General features: G+C 34.6%; 2 protein-coding genes and 1 long non-coding RNA gene across 6 annotated transcripts in view; 1 reads left to right on the forward strand and 2 right to left on the reverse strand.

Annotated features, from left to right (window-relative positions):
• Afti (aftiphilin) overlaps positions 1–22,383 on the reverse strand; it is a 142,388-nt gene that overhangs the window by 53,624 nt on the left and 66,381 nt on the right. The window contains exon 7 of one of the 3 annotated variants that reach the window (XR_010948906.1): positions 12,339–12,357. The exons of the other annotated variants lie outside the window; for them this stretch is intronic. The gene's annotated coding sequence lies outside the window, so the exon portion shown is untranslated. Of the gene's footprint in view, positions 1–12,338; positions 12,358–22,383 lie in introns of those variants that run through there. 3 annotated transcript variants of the gene reach the window in all.
• Positions 4,043–5,055, forward strand: LOC137243185 (uncharacterized). Its single transcript, XR_010950468.1, has 3 exons — positions 4,043–4,245; positions 4,306–4,513; positions 4,750–5,055. It is a non-coding gene; the product is annotated as an uncharacterized lncRNA (long non-coding RNA).
• CheA87a (Chemosensory protein A 87a) lies at positions 8,326–11,934 on the reverse strand. Of its 2 annotated transcripts, XM_067770574.1 has the most exons (3): positions 11,367–11,934; positions 10,856–11,299; positions 8,326–10,780 (listed from the first exon to the last, which is right to left on the reverse strand). In XM_067770574.1, the coding sequence occupies exons 2-3, from the start codon at positions 11,078–11,080 to the stop codon at positions 10,454–10,456; spliced, it is 552 nt and encodes a 183-aa protein (XP_067626675.1). In that variant the 5' UTR covers positions 11,081–11,299; positions 11,367–11,934; the 3' UTR covers positions 8,326–10,453. The 2 variants fall into 2 exon arrangements, with proteins under 2 accessions (XP_067626675.1, XP_067626667.1); XM_067770566.1 differs by having other exon boundaries at positions 10,856–11,934.

Genomic DNA, 22,383 nt, shown 5'->3' on the forward strand with positions numbered 1-22,383 from the left:
AATACTCATTAACACCTTTCATTTGATACTCATATCGTACAAACGCATTCTAGAGTCACCCGTGGTCCACCTTTATGGCGATATCTCAAAAAGGCGACCACCTATACAACTACCACCACTCCCTTTTAAAACCCTCATTAATACCTTTAATTTGATACCCATATCGTACAAACAAATTCTAGGGTCACACCTGGTCCACCTTTATGGCGATATCTCGAAACGGCGTCCACCTGTGGGACTAATCATCACTCCCTTTTAAAATACTCATTAACACCTTTCTTTTGATACCCATATTGTACAAACAAATTCTAGGGTCACCCCTGGTCCACCTTTATGGCGATATTTCGAAACGGCGTCCACCTATGGAACTAAGGATTACTCCCTTTTAAAATACTCATTAACACCTTTCATTTTTTCATTTGATACCCATATCGTACAAACGCATTCTAGAGTCAACCCTGATCCACCTTTATGGCTATATCCCTAAATGGCGTCCACCTATAGAACTATGACCCACTCCCTCATAAAATACTCTTTAATGCCTTTCATTTGATACACATGTCATACAAACACATTCCAGGGTTTCCCTCGGTTCATTTTCCCACATGGTTATTTTCCCGTTTGTTGTCACCATAGCTCTCAACTGAGTATGTAATGTTCGGTTACACCCGAACTTAACCTTCCTTACTTGTTTTTCTATTGTTTTATTTCGCTAGGAAAACAATGGTTATTTTTGTAGGTTTTTAAATCTCTCAAGAAATTTTAGTTTTTTACAGAAAGTATACCAACCCGAAATATTCTTACCGGAAGGGTTTTAAGCCCAACAGTTTCATCTTTGGGAAATAAAAACCGGAACGGGATACAAACTAAAACCGGACATTAAACTCAACCTGGAGCAGTAGCTGAAAGCGTAAAAGATACCGAAGGTTTAACGAAACCGGTTATCAAACTGACACCGGAAGTTAAAACGTAAAAAGCGACCAGAAAGGGGACTGGGGCTGGAAATGGAATAAAAACCGAAAGTTGAACTTAAACCAGAATAGAAAGAGGAAGTTTAACTGAAGCAGGAAATTAAACTGAAACCGGACGTTAACTCAAAGCGGAAAGAAGTTGAAAACGGAAAAGAAGACCGGAAGTTTAACTGAAAGCGGAAATTAAACTAAATACGGGAAATAAACCGTAACAAGAAAAGAAACGGCAATCAGAAAGTTAAACTGAAAACGGAAGTAAAACCCGAAGAGGCTGAAAGCGTAAAGGTGCCTGAAACCGGAACCGCAAAGAAGGCTGAAAACGAAAAAAAAAACAGACGAGACACTGAAACCGAGGAGACTCAAATCGTAGGCTGAAATTAAACGACAGAGGGGACAGAAACCGGAACCGGAGATGCAAACGAAACCGGAAAATGGATTGGAAACTGGTAAATAAAAGGGAAAAGAAGAAGCTTGAACCGGAAAAGAAAGCGGAAGCAAAAGAAACTGCAACCGGAAACAAAAGAAACTGAACTCGGAAAATAAAAACAGTACCGGAAAAAATCGAAAGCAGAAAATTAAACCCGGAAAATAAATTGGAATTGGCAAAGAAACCAGAGAGGGGAAACACCGGAAAGGGAAAAGACATCGGAATGGGCAAAGAAATCAGAGAGGGGAAACCCCGGAATGGGAAAGAAACCAAAGAGGGAAAACACCGCAATGGGAAAAGAAATGGAAATGGGAAAAGGACACGGAATGAAACCGAAACCGTAACCAAAAACGAGAATTAAACCGTAAAACCGTTAACTGAAAGAAACTGGAACCAAAAATGTAACTGAACTGTGGCCAGAAAAGAAACGGAAAATGAGACTGAAATCGGAACCGGAACTGATGATCGGTTCACTATGGAATAAACTTAGCTTAAATGAAACAAAGGTAAATGAGTCACAAATTTGGATTTATCACGTCGAGATACTTGCCGATGGATCGGAACAGTTTTAGGAATTTGATCTGCAATCTTTAGAATTCAACTTATGTAGTACCGGTCCAGCAGGTTTTCTAATAGCTACTCGTAGGTGGTAATGTAATAAGTGGAGCACCCCTACTGCGTTATCAACCTCATCTAATATAATTTTAAAATAACTGCATCACTATCTTTCCTCTCTTCTCATCATCTGCCATATCCCTTATTGTCTCAATTTTCTCAGTTTTCTTCACACTATCCGAAATCCAACTTCTTGCCCTCGCCCGCACCGTCTGTTTTTGTTCTCACTAACTCATTCTATCTCTCTTTTTCTCTGCATCTTACTTTTATTTCTACCTCAACCTCTTCGCGTGTAACCGTAGCCCAGGCATGCTTAACCAACGAAACGATATCATTTCGTTACGATAATCAACGTTAATAAACGAAACGAAGTCATTTCGTTTCGTTTATTAACGTTAAGATCGTCAAATTAACGAAATGATTTCGTTTCGTTTTCTGCCATATCAAAACGAAATCAAATCGTTTATGTTGATTATTAATTTCAAACTATGCTGGCAAAGCTGATTGATGGCGGAGTCATTAAAGGTGAAAGCATTAGCCAAGCTGATTGCAACTTTTCTCATGAATTTTGACAGTACGAACATTTCTCAGAGTATTTTTGACATTACCACCAACGAATTACACAAACAAATTACATAGAGTTTGTGTGTGTATGTGCGCTCGTTGTTGCCACCTTACGGCTTCACCATTGCTATAGCATTGCCAGCACAATTCAAACATAAAGTATCACGTTTTTGTTAACGTTTTTAACGTTAACGAAAGCTTTTCGTTTCAGTTAAAAACGAGATACAATTTATTTTGATAATTTCTTTATCGATAATATTTCGAAGTGTTTCAACGGAAACGGTGGAAATTTTTTGATAAACGATTAGCTTAACGTTAAGGTGCATCCCTGCCGTAGCCTATCCGTTCTTTAGTAGGCTTGCGCGCATAAAAGTACTAACATTTTGTATTTGTCACACTCAAAAAATTTTTTGTCCTAAAGTTAAGGAAACATGCTACTTTGCACAAAAGTTAGGAAATTTTCCAATTTTGTAGGAAAAACTTATGGTTTTAAAGAAATTCGTTCTTAAAATGTAAGAAAAATCGCACTTAAAACCAGGCATGCTTAACGAACGAAACGATATCATTTCGTTACGATAATCAACGCTAATAAACGAAACGAAGTCACTTCGTTTCGTTTATTAACGTTAAGATCGTCAAATTAACGTTAATTTGTCGTTCTTAACGTTAATAAACGAAACGAAATGACTTCGTTTCGTTTATTAACGTTGATTATCGTAACGAAATGATATCGTTTCGTTCGTTAAGCATGCCTGCTTAAAACAAGTAAGTAATTTCTTTGACCTGATATTTAATAAAGTTTTACTAATTTTTAGTAAATTTCGATGATATCAAGTAACAAATTGCTTAAAACCAGAAATAAGTACACATTATACTTAAGTTTAAGACACGTTCCTCAAAATAAGGAAATAAAAACAAAATCTCATAACAGGGCTAGCAATATGAATATAAGTAAATATATACATATGTATGTAAATCCACATAAATGTGCATATATATGTATGTACATACATACCATCGGCTTGCAACAGGCTGGAGTTTTTCGCAAAGTCCCGTTAGATTTCATTATTTTTGTCAAAATAAGAGTTTTGTCAGTTTAACGTTAGAAGTTGTGAGTACCGGTGTAATGTAGCATGCGTGAAGCTGATTTTTTAGACTTGTTATTTTCTTTGAAAGATGAAATGTTTTTTGACTTATGTATTTAGAGGTGAGTTAAGAGTGTAAAAGTGTAATAAATGTGATAAATGTAAGGGAATATTTTAATTCCTTTTGAATTATTTTTGCTGTATACTAAGAAGCATACATGGTGATAAGTTATATGTGCCGATAACTTTTTGCGTGTACATAAATTGATAAGAGTGTATAAGTCATTTATCCACATTTTGTTCATCTTAAATCGGACATCCAAAACTTTTTGTTAATATTAAATGTTATTATTTGTTATTACTATTTTTTCTAGAACACAACATAACGCTAGACGCTTTGAGCTATATGAAAGGCAGCCATTTAAGTGAGATAGTGCCAAAATCTCTGTTTGGAAACAGGATCACTTTTGAACATAATTTGCGTCTTTGGCAAATATCACAAGGCTACGACAGCGAGTGCCACAGTGGATCAACACAATCTATCAGCAATAGCTTTTGTGATGCCGTTTATGACGTAAATGAGGTAATTGTTGGAAAAATAGCCAGGAAACTATCATTAATTTAATATCATTAAATTTAATAGATTCCAATTTTAGACGTCTTAAAATCCAGTTCTGGTGGAGCAGCACTATTGAAGTCGTACAAAATATACAAAAAACTTTCAGAACCACAGAGAAAAATTATAACTTCTTCCATTTGCGCATACATTCTCGATAATAAGATAGCAGTTGGGCCGAAATTATTCGAAAATATTTCTAAGACTTGTTGTGATTTTTCCTACAGAAACAAAGGTAGAGTTTTAATTACAAAACAATAATTGGGCTGTCGTATTCGTTGTAAAGTATTTAGTTTCTGTCTGTTGCTATGGTTTCCAATATAAAATTTGATAACATAGCACATATGACGAATAGGATACCTTGTGAATACCGTAAATAATACAAAAAAAAAAAAAAAAAATGATTATAAAATATAATAGCCAATTAATTAATCAAAACAAAAATCTTAATAAAAAAACCGTTTATTTCAGGATAATTATTTTTTACATAGAAAGGGGAGAAAGCCAGGAGGACCCTATATGCGAAATATCACAACGCATTATATCGGCTGCGGAAAGACAGTTTCAAGGAGAATGAACAACCCCAAATAAATTCACAAACAGTCATCCAAACTACTGTTGAATGTGAGGAAAATAAACTCTGGCTTCTATACAATATTGCACCCTACGACGAGGTTGTACAAAAATGGCAACATTGTTTTATCAGCAGAACCAAATTTTTCAAATCTGCTGCATCTATATCTGATATTCTGGTTGAGTGGCCGATCTTGAAACAAAGCTTTGGCTACTGCTTGGTAAATGTTCTCAATTTATTTTATTTATGTTAAATTATACTAAAATTTATTTTTATAATAATTTTTTACAGATTGATAGCGATTTTGTGAATATTTATGAGCAGAGGCAAAATCTTTTATTAGAAAATTGGGACTCATTTGTTGAGAAAGTGACTCCCATATTAAAACGTACAATCAAAGATCCTTTCACCTTGGCTTTTCTTCATAAAATAGACTCAGAAAATTTAGAAAAAGGTTAAATATTAATTCAAAACTTATTGAATATGTGTAGTTATAAATGTTTATATTCTTTTTTTTATATATCCGTGATATTATCATTTGCCTTAGTCTACCAGCTCTTCTAAAGCCGAAAAACAGAAACTGTAAAAATAAAACGACAATATCTAACTCGGTGGACTCATTTTTGTGTTACGCAACAAGCCGACTAGAGTTACAGCAAAAAATCAATGCAATCACGGATGAAGTTTATGGACAGAATATAAAACTGCAGCCGTTTTTGTGTGCGATCGGTGATGACATCATCGATTTAAAAGAGTTTTACGTTTATTTCGCAGGTATATATTATAAATTAAGTAACATTGTTAAAAGCATTGATATATGTTTCAAAATATTTCATGTGTTGGATTTGAAATATCCACAAAATTGTGAACAAATATGAAATTTTGTAGAAAAATTCTTTTTTAAAATTTCTAATACTAAAGACAGCTTTATATCTACAATAATTAATGATTTACAATGATTTGCTTTGTATGTAAAAAAGAATTTTTAACTTGCGAACATTTGTTGGTTCATTTGAAATATTACCATCAGAAAAAACCAATTGATATTTTTGAATGTGGATTCATTAGTTGCCATCAAATTTTTACGGACTTTAAGTCGTTTCGCCGACATATGCGCAACACTAATCACAAATTTGAGCATAACGAAATATTAAAACAAAATTGTTCTTTAAATACACAATTATCGAAAGTTGATACCTGCTTTTCTTCATGTAAAACTCATGAAACAAAAGAGCAAAAAAAAATTCTCAGGATTTTGATTTGCAACCATTATACGAAAATTCTCTTAAATTTACAATGAAAAAATATGCTACCAATTTTTATCCCCGAAACGAAGTAAGTAATCTACAGCAGGATATCCGTACAATGATAACTAAACCAATTTATGAACACTTAGAAATTATTTGCTCACAACTAGATACCGCGGAAAGATCACTAAAGCTAAATTTTGAGAAAATTATACAGTTTTGCGAAAATCCTTTTGACCAAATAGCTTCCGAATATAAGTTTGTAAAAAAAATTACTTCTCTCGAAGTACTTGAAACACCGAAAGTTTTTGAAATTGACAAATCTATTACATATAATTTGTCTAAAAGTTATAAATGCTCAGCATCGAAAGGTGTCTTATTTCCTATACAATTTCAAATGAAGAAATTTTTTGAGTTGCCAAACGTTTTAGAAAAATTTGATGAAGAAATGTTCAAATTATCTCGATCAAGCTCGTTAAAAAACTTTGTTATTGGAAAACTTTGGAAAAACAGGCAACGACATTGTGAAAAGTATTACATACCTTTTTTTTATACTTTGATGATATTGAGCTAAACAATGCTCTAGGTACTCACACATAACCAATATTGGCAGTTTATTATTCATTTCCAACAGCTCCTGTTTCTTTAAAGCATAAATTAAATTCAATTTTTCCTGCTGCACTTTTCAACTCTGAAGACATAAAAACATACGGTAATAGTAAATGTTTCTATAAGTTAATTGAAATTTGCAATGATTTGGAGACAAAAGGTTTAGAATTAAATGTAAATAATACTAATAGAACAGTTTACTTTTCCTTGGGACTAGTGCTAGGAGACAACTTAGCTTTGAACAATATTTTAGGGTTTTCTCGTTCGTTTTCTGCAAATTACTTTTGCAGGTTTTGTAAAGCAAGCAAAAATGAAACAAAAATTCAATTTGAGGAAAATAATTTTGTAATGCGCACGAAGAATAATTATGATGAGGACACTCTCTTGTTAGATGTTAAAAAAACAGGAATAAATGAGAAATCTGTTTTCAATAATATCAATGGTTTTTATGTAATTAATAATTATTCAGTGGATATCCTTCATGATATATTTGAAGGAATACTGAAATACGACCTTAGTCACATACTTTTGTACTTTTTGGAAGCAAAATACTTCTCTTTATATTTTTTAAACATGAGAAAACATAATTTTGAATAGGACAAATCTGAAATGGGCAATTCGTCGCCACCTATTTCCTTGCAAAATTTGAAAAATTTTAATATAAAAATGACAGGCAAGGAAATGTTGACATTTGCACACTTCTTTCCGCTTCTAGTAGGAGATAAAGTGCCTGAAAATGACAAAGTGTGGCCTTTTATGCTTAATTTGTTAGAGTTATTGAACTTAATTCTACTACCTGAATGTGGTAGCCTCGACTTGTTATCGATAAAAGAAATGATTAATATTCATAACAAAAAATACTGTGAGCGTTAAAGCCAAAACACCATTTACTCTTACACTACTGCAGGGGACCTTTGAAAAACTTGTGGACTTTTTTATTTGAAGCCAAGCATAGGCAGTTAAAAGCTTATGCAAAAAATACATGTTCTCGTAAAAATATTATATTATCATAAGGTTTTAAATTATCTTTAAATTTTTCAAATTATATTTTCAACTTTGAAGACGAAGCATATATTTTCAACTTAAAACAATTTCGTGGCCCTTTATCGAAAAATTCATTCATATTTGAAATGTTTTACACAACACTGGATATAGAAAAATGCATTTGTTTTGATTTTTGTAAGATGTATGGCACGGTTTATCTATCAAATATGTTTGTATGTTTTTTCCAACCTAGTATTATTATTTTCAAAATTAAAGAAGTTTTTAAGTTGGAGAATGAGGTGTATACACTTTTACAGCAAGTTTCTGTAGTAAAATATGAAAAACATTTATTATCGTATATGCTAGGAGCAGAAATAAACAATTTTAAAGTCGTTCATTTAAAATAAATGTCGTACCCACCAATAAAGGCACATATATTAAATAAGAATATGTATGTGAAACTTAAATATTATTTCTAAACATTTTGTAAAAAGCTTTATTAATAACAATTTAAATATATGTACATATACATATATATGAAAAATTATTTTACTGAGTAAACCATTTACTTCTATAAAGGAAAAAATATCATAAAAGTAAGTATGATATAGACTCATATTAGCACTAAAATTAAGTAGTTTTATCTACTTGTGTTGAGGCCAACATATCTTTAAAATTGAAAAAATTTTAAGTATCACTTATACTTGAATTGAGGAAAAATATTTCTTTGTTTAAAGTACAATTGTTACTAAAGTTAAAGAAATATTTACTTGGCCTTTGCTTATTCAGCTTAAGTAAATGATATCCTTTATTCGAGGAGGATAATACTTTAGTGCAATTTTGTTCCCTTCTTGTCCTTAAATTTATATGGGGCTTCCTAATTTTTAGGAAACCCTTTTTTGAGTGCACCCTCTTCAGCTTTATCTATATATATAAAAAGAAGTGTACATTTTGATTGTCACTCCATAACTCGAGAACGGCTCGACAGATTGCCATGCAATTTTTAGGAAAGATACAGGAAGGAGAGATGATGGTTAGTTGATTTTGAAATCCCAAATCGGTTTAGCCATATATATATAAAAATTAAATTCTGTGTGTGTGTGTTCGCTATGGAAACGTATTTCCCACACATCAATCATCACCAAATTTTGGTTATGGGTTCCTTCGATCAACGGGAAGGTTTTAGGCTAAAAATAATTTCGATATATAAAAGGGGCGTGGCACCTCCCATACAAATGGAATCTTTGGTACTGCATACCTTTGAAGGTATACAAGCCAGAACATTGAAATTCAATGAGGAGTTATATGAGATCAATCCCTAACACCACCAAGAAAATGCGGAATTTGGGAAAGGGGGCGTGGCACCTCCCATACAAATGGAATCTTTAGTAATGCATAACTTTGAAGGTATACATGCCAGAACATTGAAATTCAGTAAAGAGTTATATGAGTTCAATCCCTAAAACCACCAAGAAAAGGCGGAATTGGGAAAAAGGGGGCGTCGAATCTCCCATTCAAATGGAATCTTTGGTACTGCATAACTTTGAAGGTATTCATTCCAGAACATTGAAATTCAGTAAGGAGTTATATGAGGTCAATCCCTAAAACCACCAAGAAAATGCGGAATTGGGAAAAAGGGGGCGTGGAACTTCCCATTCAAATGGAATCTTTGGTACTGCATAACTTTGAAGGTATACATGCCAGAACATTGAAATTCAGTAATTTGAGGTCAATCCTTAACACCACCAAGAAAATATGGAATTGGAAAAAAGGGGGCGTGGCACCTCCCATACAAATGGAATATATTCTACTGCATATATCTGGATGTCGTAATGTTAGGATAATTAAAATTGGTAAGAAGCTATGTGACGTTAAGTCCTAAAACCTCCACTAAAATGTGGAATGGGGAAAAACTATGGCTGCCGTACAAACTTAAGTTATTTTAACACCTAAAGTTTGACTGCATTGTTGAGTTTAGCTGTTATGCCTTTTGGACGTTTAGTAATATGCCGCTGTTAAAAAAATTGTTTAGCTTCAGTCTATCTACATCTTCTATAAAAATCAAATTCTGTATGTGTGTTCCCTATGAAAACGTGTTTGCTATACTTCGACCATCACCAAATTTTGGCTCGAGGTTCCTTCGATCAAGACGAAAGTTTTTCATATTTCATATTTCAGAATTAAGAATTTTAAATTTAAATGTTTTTGTTTTTTGGCTATGCGAAGGAACTATCTTAGCTCCCAAAAATGATCATGTTGACAAAATCAATGATCGCTTTCAAAATCAACTTCCTGGTGAAGTGACGAAATATAAATCGATCGACACAGTTACAGATGAAGATAAAATTGTGAATTATCCAAATGAATTTCTATACTCCTTAGAACCAAAAGAAATGCCTGCGCATATATCAACTTTGAAAATTGGCTCACCAGTCATGCTTCTTCGGAATGTAATTAAAGCAACAATCATCATAAGACACAATAAGATACAAGAATAAAATGTTTTAACAGAAAATTTCACCAGATATGCGTACAAAATTCAATTCAATTTACAGAACAATAAATTAAATTATCAACAAACAAAACAAAAAACAACGCAACATCCATTCGATCTCGGGCGTTACAACGTGCGCCTGGTAAAGCAAGTTTAGTATAAAGTTATAATTTCTTCCATTGTACAGATGGCACCAACGGTACGTAATTCAAAAGAAGCTCAAAACTGATGCGTCAGCTTCGTTGGGGTCTTTTTAGAATTTCCCATTTATTCCTCTTCAACCACATGGCCTTCTACACTATATTTGATTTTTTCTTCTTCCTCGTGGTATAAGCTCGCTTCCATACGATAGAAACCTGGTTGTAGAAATTTTTGAAATTTCTCCGATACCAAAGGATAATCACGTAGGACATAAGTATCCTTTACAACGGGACAAACGTTTGGTGCTGGAGCATTTGCGTATTTAACCAATGACTCATAAATATACATTTTGTAATAAAATTTCATAAAATCGCAAACTCCGAGCAGCGGTAAAGTCAAACGTTCCTTGAACTCCTCATTTGCCTCGTTTGCACCTTTTAATACAATTTGTACCTGCAAAAGAAGAACGTGCGGCAGCATTTTAATGAAATTTATAAAACTTTTTCTGAATTAAAAAATCTATTTAACCTTCCACGTATTATCCAAGTCAACCAGTTGCTCAGCTTCACCATTGATTTTCAAGTAATCCCCACTTTTATCTAATTCAACTTTGATTTTGCCAACATCTTCAGATTCCTTTTCAGTGATGACATTATCTAAAATAAATTTGAACTTTTTTTGCTCTTCCGCAAAGGAGGTAATTGCAAAAAATCCGCATAACATTAAATTGAAGATCAACAAATTAAATTCCATTTTTGTATCTCAGTTGTTAATAACGTTTTGAAGCGCTTCATTATAGAGCATTGCAGTTTTCATATAAAATGCTTCGAAAATTTTAACACGCGATGTGTACAACAACAGCTGAGATCGTTGTAGTTGGTGAGATTATATTGAACATGAAACGGAAATGTTTCGACAATATTCAAATTTTTGTGATCATTTTTAATTTATTTATCAACGCGTAGCTAAAGACTAAAAATACAAATTAAGGTAACGGTATTAACTTTTAAAAAAAGATAATAAAAAAGTTTAAGACTACCTTTATATAAAGATGGTTCCAAATTAACGGAAAGGGTTGGGTCTGCTGTTCACTATGTCGATCCAGAAATAGGTAGATCCTATAGGCTGCCAGATTACTGTATCGTCTTTCATGGGGAAATTACAGTCGTAAATAATTCTGGAGGAAGCGTACTTAAGCCGAAGTCGCGTCAATATATAAGGATGCCTGACTAATAACGTAATAATTTCACACAGTACTTAATCAAGTAGTATCCTGGAATACAAAGAAGCATTGGAAAAACTTCGCCCAGTCCGGACTTCTCATCTCTACTGGATAAATTAGTTGGCAAAGAAGCGTGCAGCACTCCCTGAATTGACAATAGATGGTTTAAATCAATACCCCAGCATAGAACAGTACTCGTAGCGCTAGACCTATCAAAAGCTTTTGATACGGTCAACCATGGCTCGTTACTTCAAGACCTGGAAGGGTCTACCCTACCATGTCTTAAAAGATGGACCGCAAATTATCTGGGTGGTCGGCAGGCATCGGTGCAATTTAGAAACGAAACATCAAAACCAAGGAGAATTAAACAAGGGGTGCCACAGGGTGGTGTCCTATCCCCACTTTTGTTTAATTTCTACATATCTAAGCTACCTTCACCACCGGAAGGAGTCACAAGCGTTTCCTACGCCGATGACTGCACAATAATGGCCACAGGCCCAGGCCCAAAGATCGATGCGCTATGCAATAAAATAAACGGCTACCTCCCTGATCTCTCCAGTTTTTTCGCCTCGCGAAACCTGGCATTATCACCGACTAAATCTTCCGCGACCTTATTTATAACATGGGCGTCCCAAATGTCGATCATTTTGAACATCCACGTAGATGGCACTACACTACCGACTGTCCTACACCCCAAAATCTTGAGTGTGACGTTTGGTCAGGATCTACATTTTGGTGAGCACGCAGCCGCAATTGCTCCGAGAATTCAGAGTCGTACCAAAATGCTCAAATCCCTCGCTGGCAGTACCTGGGGAAAAGATAAAGAAACGCTCATGACTACATACAAAGCAATTAGCCAGCCGATTACGTGCTACGCGTCACCCATATGGTCGCCAAGCCCAAAAATTACCCACTGGAAGAAACTACAGGCCTGCCAAAATACTCCTCTCAGAATAGCCACGGGCTGTCTTCTTATGTCCCCAGAACACCATCTGCATAATGAGGCGAGAATACTCCCCATCAGGGAGAGAAATGAGATGCTGACCAAACAGTTCCTGTTGAATACCCAGAAACCTGAGCATCCCAACAGACTTATGTATGTTGAACCAGCACCGCCAAGGGGCTTAAGGGGTCATCTCCGTAAGCATTTTGAGGCAATACTGCACCTGAGAACCCAGCAGTATGAAGCGAAAAAACACAAGCAGGTCCTTGGTGAACTCCATAAACAGGCGTCGGACCTTTATGCCGGGAATTGCCCGGTGAATCCAGTACTTAAAGAAAAGTATCCAAAACTTGCGGAAGAGGAACACATACTCCCCAGGGAAACGCGTGTCACTCTTGCTCAACTTCGTTCTGGATACTGTAACAGGTTAAACTCTTACCTATCCAGAATCAACCCCGACCTACAAAATGTATGCCCCGCTTGCAATGTGTCCCCACATGACACCAACCATCTCTTTAATTGTAATGTGGAACCAACGCCTCTAACACCCCTTTCCTTATGGTCCACCCCTGTTGAAACGGCAAGTTTCCTTGGACTCCCGTCAGAGGATATTGATGACAATTTGTGATCGGTCGCGGCTGTTAGGTGGGGCGAAGGATTGCTACAACAACAACACGATAGACGTCCCTATCCGTTTCAAAAAGAGACAGGAGTTGCATATGATCCACAAAGCAGGAAAGGCTTGAACAAGAGCGCGGGACTGCAAAACTTTTAAGATCATGTGCAAATACTGGCGTCACATGCTTATAAGTTAGGCCTAGTCAGTAACAGCAGATGTAGGAAGTGCGAGCTGCAGGAACGCACCGGATCTATGTATATGGGGCAGAGGACCATGAACGTCAATAACACAACCCAAAATCAACCAGACAACAATGGAATTAATATCCCCCCACCCGATTATGACGAACTCAGAAAAGCAATAATCAGATTAATGAACAACAAGGGCGCGCGAGCTATTGGATTGCCTGCGGAGCTATTCGAATACGGAGGCGAGGAGTTGGTAAGGCGCATACATCAACATGGCGAATGATTCGAATCTACGTCTTGAGAAGAAACTCTTCAAGCCTTTCAAAACAAAACAAGGATTCAGACAGGATGACTCGCTATCGTTGGATTTCTGTAGTTAGATGTTGAAGAAAATAATACAATTTCCAGAGCTTAACCGCTCTGGAACAATATTCTATAAGAGCATGCATACTGGCGTATGCTGATGACATTGATATCATCGCCTGAACACCCCTAAGTTCTGCTTACCGCAAAATGAAAAAAAGTGGAAATGATGGGCTTGATGGTGAATGAGGACTCAATTAAGTACCTGGTCTAATCAAGCATAGAGCCAGTGTATTTCCGCCTTTGTTGGCAACCATAACTTTGAAATAGTAAAAAACTTTGTTCGCGGGACGGGACCTATGTACATTTTAAAGCCGGTTATGAATGGCATCTGTAAGGCATATGATATTTCACAAAGAAGCATTTCATGGAAGAAATACACTCGGAGCATAGAAAAACTTTTTTCTAATTGAACCAGGTCATAAAGGATTTAAATACCTTTGGTTTGACCAATTGGCGCCAGTTAGCACAGCGAAGAAGCGACTGGGGCGTTTTGTTAATCTTAATTTTTCCTACAAATTGGTGTGAAGGGACCTACATGTTTTATGCGACAGATGAATTTTTATTTGTAATTGAATAATATTTTCTAAATTTTCAATTTAACTTTACCCGAGAGTTGATCCCAGGACTATCGGTGTGGTTGACGGAGCACGCTACCACCACACCACGGCGGGCGCCCACAATCACGACATGCTCCCGAAATTAACCCGAAGCAGTCCACAAAACAGTCACGCAATGATTCCGAAATAGTACATATATGATCCCAAAACTATTCTAATATGGTCCGAAAATAATCCGAAAACCATTACTAAAATGTCCGGTAATTATCAAGAAAGAGGTCTCAAATTATTTGGCGATAGTCCCGAGATGATCCTATTCAAACTATCCAAAACCATTCGGAACAATCTCGAAGACGTCACAAAATGGTGGTTAAATGCCACCAAAACAGCATCGATCTATCCTACGTTGGTGGCGGCTAATTTTGTACAAATTCCTAAAATTGCTTGGACCTCGATTTATATAACCCAAATAACAAATACCATTGGTCTATATCAAAAAGACTCGAGAGTTATACCGGTTAAAAAAAAAAAAAACAACTCTTCCCTGAGAAAAGCTGATGGGAGCTCGCTTTTCGTGTTGCAAAAATTGCTTAGACATCAATATACATGACCCATATAATTTCTCTAATATCAATAACAAAAACAATTGTACAGAGCAACATGAGCATGTCTCGCTAATTAAATACAGATAATAATATTGATATAATACAATAGCAACAAAAAGGCAACACTTAGAGACCAATTGCCAAGTGAACAGCGGGGCATTCATATGGCTGAGTGGATAAAGGCATCTGCCTTTACACTAGTATAAAGTATGAATTTTGGAGATTTCGAGTTCAATACCGAGAAGCTAGCTGTTGAAGAAGTGAAATTTAAAAACACGTCATAGTACCATCGCCGCTAGTAAACTGTGTAATTTTTCTTTCATAAAGTGACAATCATTGGCCAAACTCAATATAGTTAGCATTTCAGCCAGGCATCGTAGCTGTTATGTTTTTTTGTAAAAAACGCTTTTTAGTAAATTTTTTTTCAGTTTTTTATTTCTCTTGATTTTTGTTTTTTTTTTTTTTTATTTTGCTCGCAAAACAAATAAAGACAAAAATAAAAAGCCGAATTTATTTTTCAAAAAACGCTATGCTTATTTATTTACTCAATTATTGTTAAAGTAATAAAAACAAAAACATTTCATATTATACATATTGTATGTATTATATATTCAAATAAAAAACATTTTTTTTTGTTTCTTTAAAATATTAATCTTTTTGGTTTGCTAAAATGAGCATTTGTGGCCATAAATTAAAACAGGGTATATTTGTTTATCCCGACGCGTTTCGACGTTACCTTACGTCTTCTTCTTTGGGGATCTGTTTAATGTTAAGTATATAAAATTAAATACATTAAAATTTATTTTAAGATATCTAACAATAAACATAAAACTGGCACATCACTTAACACTTATTTAGCTACTTACATTAATATTCACATTAATAATTATTTTTTTCAGGTACTAATATAATTTTGCACAACATTATTAACATAGTTACCGTAAACTGACATTTGTTTATTTTTTACATTCTCTTGCATCTCTGTATAATAGCTGAGTAGGCGCTGCTTATGTTGTCAAAATCTTCTTTGAAGTTCATCGCGTTTTGTAGTTGTTGTTGAATGCGAATACTTTCCAGCGTCATTCTCGTTTTCTCTCTCCGTTCAATGTCTAAAATTTTAACATTTGAGAAATCCGCTACGTGTTTGCTCTTTGTAAGGTGTTGTGCTAGACCGGTCGACGTTTTTTTGTTTTCTGCATCTTTCTTATGTTCATTAATTCTTATACCTAGTTGCCGTTTTGTTGTACCGATGTAACATTTGTTACATTTTTCGTTTTCGTTGCCATTGCAAGTTATTTTGTAAACAACATCTGTTTGTTCTTCTTTTGTAATTGGGTCTTTTGTTCTAGTGAAAATTTTTTTGAGCGTGTTATTTGGTTTATGCGCGTAATTAATGTTTTTGTTATTTATAGTTTTATGTAATATTTTATTTTCTGTAAGGCCCGGGATGTAATTAACGCCGATATATTTCTTTTTCGTATTATCTTGTTGTGTGTTGTTATCTTTTTGGTGAACTCTGTTCACCGTATTTTGGATGAGTCTATCCGTAAGAGAACTTGGATAGCTATTTTTAAATAGAATTTTCTTTATCTGTTTAATGTTATCCATCAAGAAATCCTCATTGCTAAGTAATATTACTTTTCTTATTAAATTTGTTGTTGTGTTGATTTTTTGTTTCCATGGATGGTTTGAGTTGTAATTTATGATTCTTCCCGAGGCAATGGATTTTGCGTACCAATTCATCAGTAAATTTTTATTTTTTCTACTCACTTCTACATCTAGGAAGGCTAATTTGTTGTCTTTTTCCGTTTCAATCGTGAATTTTATACTCGTGAGTTGAGAATTTAATGTGTTTAATATTTCTTCCGCGTCCTTAGATTTGATTATTGCGAATACATCATCTACATACTTGTTGATGTATTTGATGTATATGTCCTTTTTCTTCAATTCAGCTATGCTGTCGTCAAGAATTGTGTCTAGTACTATATCCGCTATAGTTGGCGATAGTGGATTTCCCATTGGCATCCCGTAGGTTTGTTGATACAATTTTGAATTGTACATGAAATAATTGTTTTCTCGCAGGCAAAATTCTAGTATAGTTTGGAATTGTTTCTTTGAAATATTTGTATGTCTTTCCAACTGCGTCCATTGTTTCATTATCGTATGTATTGCTATGTGTGTGGGAATGTTTGTAAAAAGTGAAATTACGTCAAATGATATAAGTATTTCGTCTTCGTAAATATTAATATTTTTCAATCTTTCTTTTAATTGGAACGCATTTTTTACATTGTAATCATCAGATATTAAGTTTTTCAGTATGGCACCGGTATGTTTAGCTAACCTATAGCATGGTACTTTCGTAGATGATGAGATCGGTCGCAGTGGCATGTTATCTTTATGGATTTTTGGTAGACCGTATAATCTGGGCGCGACAGCCGCAGTACATGATAGTTGAAATTTTTCTCTTACATTAATTTTATTTTCTTTGTATAGCTCGTTAACGATGGTATTGTTTTTCCTCATTAGTTGTTGCGTTGGATCCTTCCTAATTATTTTGTAGACTTTCCTGTCGCTTAGTAAGTCTGTCGTTTTTTCCTCGTACTCGGTTTTATTCATTAATACCGTTTTGTTACCTTTATCCGCCTGAGTCAGTACTATTTTGTCCTTGTGTTGACGTAAAAACTTCTTTGTGTCTTCGAAAATTCTCATAATTAGCTTATCTTTGGGGTTCTGGTTGCTTCGTCTTTGGTAGCTAGTGATTTTTTCAGCTATACTGCTTCTTATTGCGTCCTTACTTTTTTCATCTTCGATCTCATGTAAACCTTGTTCCAGCTGCGCGATAATATGTATTGGAGAAAAATTATCTTTTGTGACCGGTAATGCAAACTTTGTGCCAAACGAGAGCAATAAGCAGCTTTCTTGAGGTACGTCGATATTCGTTTTGTTAATGAACCAGTCCTCGCTGCATCGTATGCCAAATTTGTCGATGTTTTTTGTTATTTGTGTTTGGATCTTCTTTAGGTGTGTTCTTGCCGTGGCGTTGATGAAGTATTTTGTGAAATGTTTTTGTTTTTCTACAATATTCGTGTTCATTTAATTTATGTTTTAGTGTATTTGTTACGTATTTTAATTCGTTTTCAATTATTTTAATGTTTATATTAGTTTCCTTAATTTCTAGGTTTAATATTTTTAGTAGAAAACCGGTTTCCAATTTTTGTAGTTGGGTTTTGGTGGACTGGTGTTTAAAGGAGTTTGCTAAGAATCTAATTTTACCTCGTAAGTGTGGTGGTGTGATTCCGTACCTCTTGCATTTGAGTAGAAATTTAAGCCTTTCTTTTTGTTTCGCGATATTTTTTGATTTTTTGTTAAATTTATTTAAAAAAAAAAAAAAAAAAAAAAAAAAAAATCAGTTTAATGTAACTATGTTAATAATGTTGTGCAAAATTATATTAGTACCTGAAAAAAATAATTATTAATGTGAATATTAATGTAAGTAGCTAAATAAGTGTTAAGTGATGTGCCAGTTTTATGTTTATTGTTAGATATCTTAAAATGAAGTTTAATGTATTTAATTTTATATACTTAACATTAAACAGATCCCCAAAGAAGAAGACGTAAGGTAACGTCGAAACGCGTCGGGATAAACAAATATACCCTGTTTTAATTTATGGCCACAAATGCTCATTTTAGCAAACCAAATATTTTTAAATTGGCCCAAACAACATAATATTAATCTTTTTATTTAACTATTAGATAATTGTGAATGCTTAATATTCCATTCTAGTTTACTAAGTACAATTACATACATACATAAATATTAGTAATATTTTTGTATGGGATTTGGAATACTACAATAAGTATTTATGGGTTTATAATTACATTTTTAGTTTAGGTTGGTTATTTTTAGTTTTGTTGAGATGCCACGTACGTACATACATACACTTGAGAGAAAAAATACAACTAAGATTATTTGCTTATTTCATTAGTTATTTAATTTTTTTTAATTAATGTGAATTTCGAAAGAAACTGTAATAAGAGAGCTCAGACTTTTGTGTATTTGATGTTGAAAACGTTGCTATAGCAAATAAAAGCTACGGATCGAATACATTTTTTTTCTTTTCAATTTTTCTTTGCATATTTTTTTTCTTTTGACATTTTTTGGTTTGTTTTTCAATATTGAAAAAAAAAAAAAAACAAAAACTGCGGTTCTTGATGTTGCTTATTTGCTTTGACGTAGCAAATACATAGCCATGTCTTTTGTTAGTGTACTGTATAAAATATGACATACAAGGCAATTATGCTGGACCATTTGCACAAAATCCTGAACTCGCTTAATGTATTGTATAATAGAAAAGCGATAAAACAAATTCGAAAAAATTTAAAAATTTGAGATCTGTTTACGAATATATCGAGCCATAACCGCAGAAAGGGCTTAACCGGCATAAACAAAATTGTTCAGTAGATGCTTTTTTTGTATTTATATTGCGATTACTTTAGATAGTAACGTGAAAGTTGGTTTGTATATAAGACTAACTATATAATTGACGTATACTAATGTAGGATTTTTTTGCATTTCTTTAACTAAAATGACGCATTTGTCGCTTACGCCCTTTTTGCTTTCCAAAAAAAAAGACATCATTACTTGAAAGTGTCGGTTAAGCCAAAACTAAAATATAAAAAAATACACATTTGAAAACAATAAAACAGTGGTTGGTGATGCAGATCAATGTTTTTATTCCATCAAAAACAAAAAATCAAAAATAATGTCGGTTAAGCCCTTTGTGCGGTTATGGCTCGTTATGTATATGAAGGATCTGAAGTTTTAAAAAACATTCTAAGTATGCAGTTTTGTAGTGCAATAAATTTTAGTCTATCAAAATATGAGTTATACATAAGTAACATAAAAATTCGCATTGATTTTTGACAATTTTTTATTACCGCATCATGTTTCCGATTTATGGAATCAATAAAAAATAAAATTTTAAAGACTTTACATGGAAGAAATTCTTGAAACACTGTTCGGAAAAATTTCAATAGTATTTACTACAGCAATAAAAGAAGAGGAAACAAACAGTCACCTATAACTTGTTCTTAGTCATGATTCAATCACAAGAGGTTTGCTCGGCTGATAAATTTTTTGACAATTGCAGCCATTTTGCTCCCAAGTCGAATTGACAGCCGTTAACTGTGTAGTTTCATTGCGATTTTTCGAAAAACATTAGTAGTAGAAATAGGAAGCAATCAGTTCACAAATACCCTATAAGTACTGAACTGTATAATTTCTTATAATAATTTTTTTAAATTTTATGATGAATTGATTAGCTATGCCATGACCTAAATTATCCGAATATTTTAAATTAGCGGTTTATCCGGAAAACTTCCATGAATACTTAAACGGAAAGGAGTTTTCCGAAATTTCAGAATAAAAAGGTAAATACTCCCTGTGTATGAGGACAGCACAAAAGCTTCACTCTTCTGTCAAAGTCAAGTCCGGAATATAATGTTCTAAGACAATAGGCCATTTCCTTGACAGTTCATTGCGGCTGCTGAGTAGAGTATCACTCCATGTCCGCTGCCAGTTCGAAATCGTCCTATCCCAAAACATTTTTCAAAAATTTCCCATTTCACGATTTGTCACAAAAGCTCCCTATATTAGAATTAGATTGAAGAACGCCTTATCTACGAATGCTTTTCATTAACTCCCTCTCATGTTAAAATCCATTGAACTTACGCTCAGATAGGGAGTTTTTGAAACAAATTTTGAGATAGTGTAGGTATTTTTGAATAAAATTCTGAAGTACGGCATTCTTTAACCAAATTCTGAAAAAATTACCAAACCAACACAACTCTCATCGATTCACGAAATATTTAGTAGAAAATACTAATATACTGCTAAAGGTACTTTTCTATTACAATTTTCGCTGAAAGGGATTGAATTATTCCCTTTGTAATGTCGTTTTATCTGCATTACAAGTATTTTCTACATGCACCCCACTGTAACCAATGCACTGTCCCTATTAAATATGCCACCACTGTAACAGCTGGCTGCAAGCGAATTACTGGCACGGACAAATGTAAGTAATAATGGGCAAGCATTTCATTCGCGCACGGATCGTCTAGCTAAGGCTGCGTGAAATTCTGAACTCTTTCATATCCACTTCGACTTAAGTACAAATAATTTGCATTTTATAATTATCCAAAGCTCCACCTTCATGCGTGTGAGTGGATACCATTACCTTGTCTGGTACTTTCGATCCTGTGAGAAGTGGGCGACCTTGGGCGCTTCCTTTTTTTGTGTGTCCAGGGAGTAGTGAGTGAGGAGATCTAATTTCCACCTCACAGTTTCCCTCCGACACTGGTGAGTCATCTCCCCATCTACGGGAAGATACCACCGAATAAATTGGGTTCAGTAACTAACTCCCGGTTCACCGGAAGTCACCACCTTATTAATTGGTGACGTGTATCGGTTTCACCAACCTTTGGTTGCTCGGAAATCGATCCACCATTCGGCTCACCATAGTCCACCAGCTTGTCAACCAGGGACTTGTATTGGTTTCACCAACCTTCGGTTGCTTGGAAATCGATCCAACGATCCACCTTCCGTGTGCACCGACTCACCGGAATCAACCAGGGACTTGTATCGGTTTCACCAACCTTCCGTTGCTTGGAAACCGATCCACCAGCCCTAACCACCGGCCCGCTGCAATCCACCAGCTGCCCAATTGTGACGTGCATCGATTCCACCGACCTCCGGAAATCTATCCACCGACTCACCAACCTTCGGTTACAGTCCACCTTCCATTCTTCGGCCAGGTCTACCTCTCTGCAACGAAAGGAAATAGGTGTCCTTTTTCGACTCTGGATTGCCAGCTTTCGACGAAGCCCACCTTACACACATTTTCCTTACTTCGTAAAAGCAACCCGTCCAGATTTTTAAATATAGGAGTGTCAAAGCTCTGTCATCACTGCAGAACAAACCTCAAGTAATTGAGTCATGGTTCTGTGTTAGATTGAAATTGATTTTTTAAAATACCGAAAATAAAAATAAAAACATTAATTGACAAAAAATCAAAAAAATAGCAATTGTATGGCGTTTGGTTTGTGAACATAATGTCGCCCTGTTGGCGACAGGTTTATGTATTCCTTTTATAAAGTATTTTTACACTGAATAGGAAAATGGGTACTATTACCTACAGCATTTTTGCAGAACGTCACGTGATTCTACAGGTTTTGTCACTTGCTTTTACACTCAAAAAACGATTATGCTTCTAAAAGTGAACTATGGCAACTTCCCCACTGTAGATTTTTTGTTACTTTTCTGTTACTATATATTTAGTAAACAGTTTTTACCAACAACTATATAAAACCTCCACTCTCCAAATGATTATTTCTCCCTTGCACTTCTCCAAAGATAACGGATTCAATAATTATTCAAATTCGCAAAGAAAAGTGCAATACGTTTTCAGTTGCTATTGATCTTTGAACATAGTGAAAGTGAAAGGGGATTTGATTTCAGCTCTGATAGCTCAAATAATTGGGAGCCTGCCGAAGGCAAC

The sequence above is a fragment of the Eurosta solidaginis genome, chromosome 1, assembly GCF_040869045.1.
Source record: "Eurosta solidaginis isolate ZX-2024a chromosome 1, ASM4086904v1, whole genome shotgun sequence".
In the NCBI taxonomy this organism is placed as follows: Eukaryota; Metazoa; Arthropoda; class Insecta; order Diptera; family Tephritidae; genus Eurosta; species Eurosta solidaginis.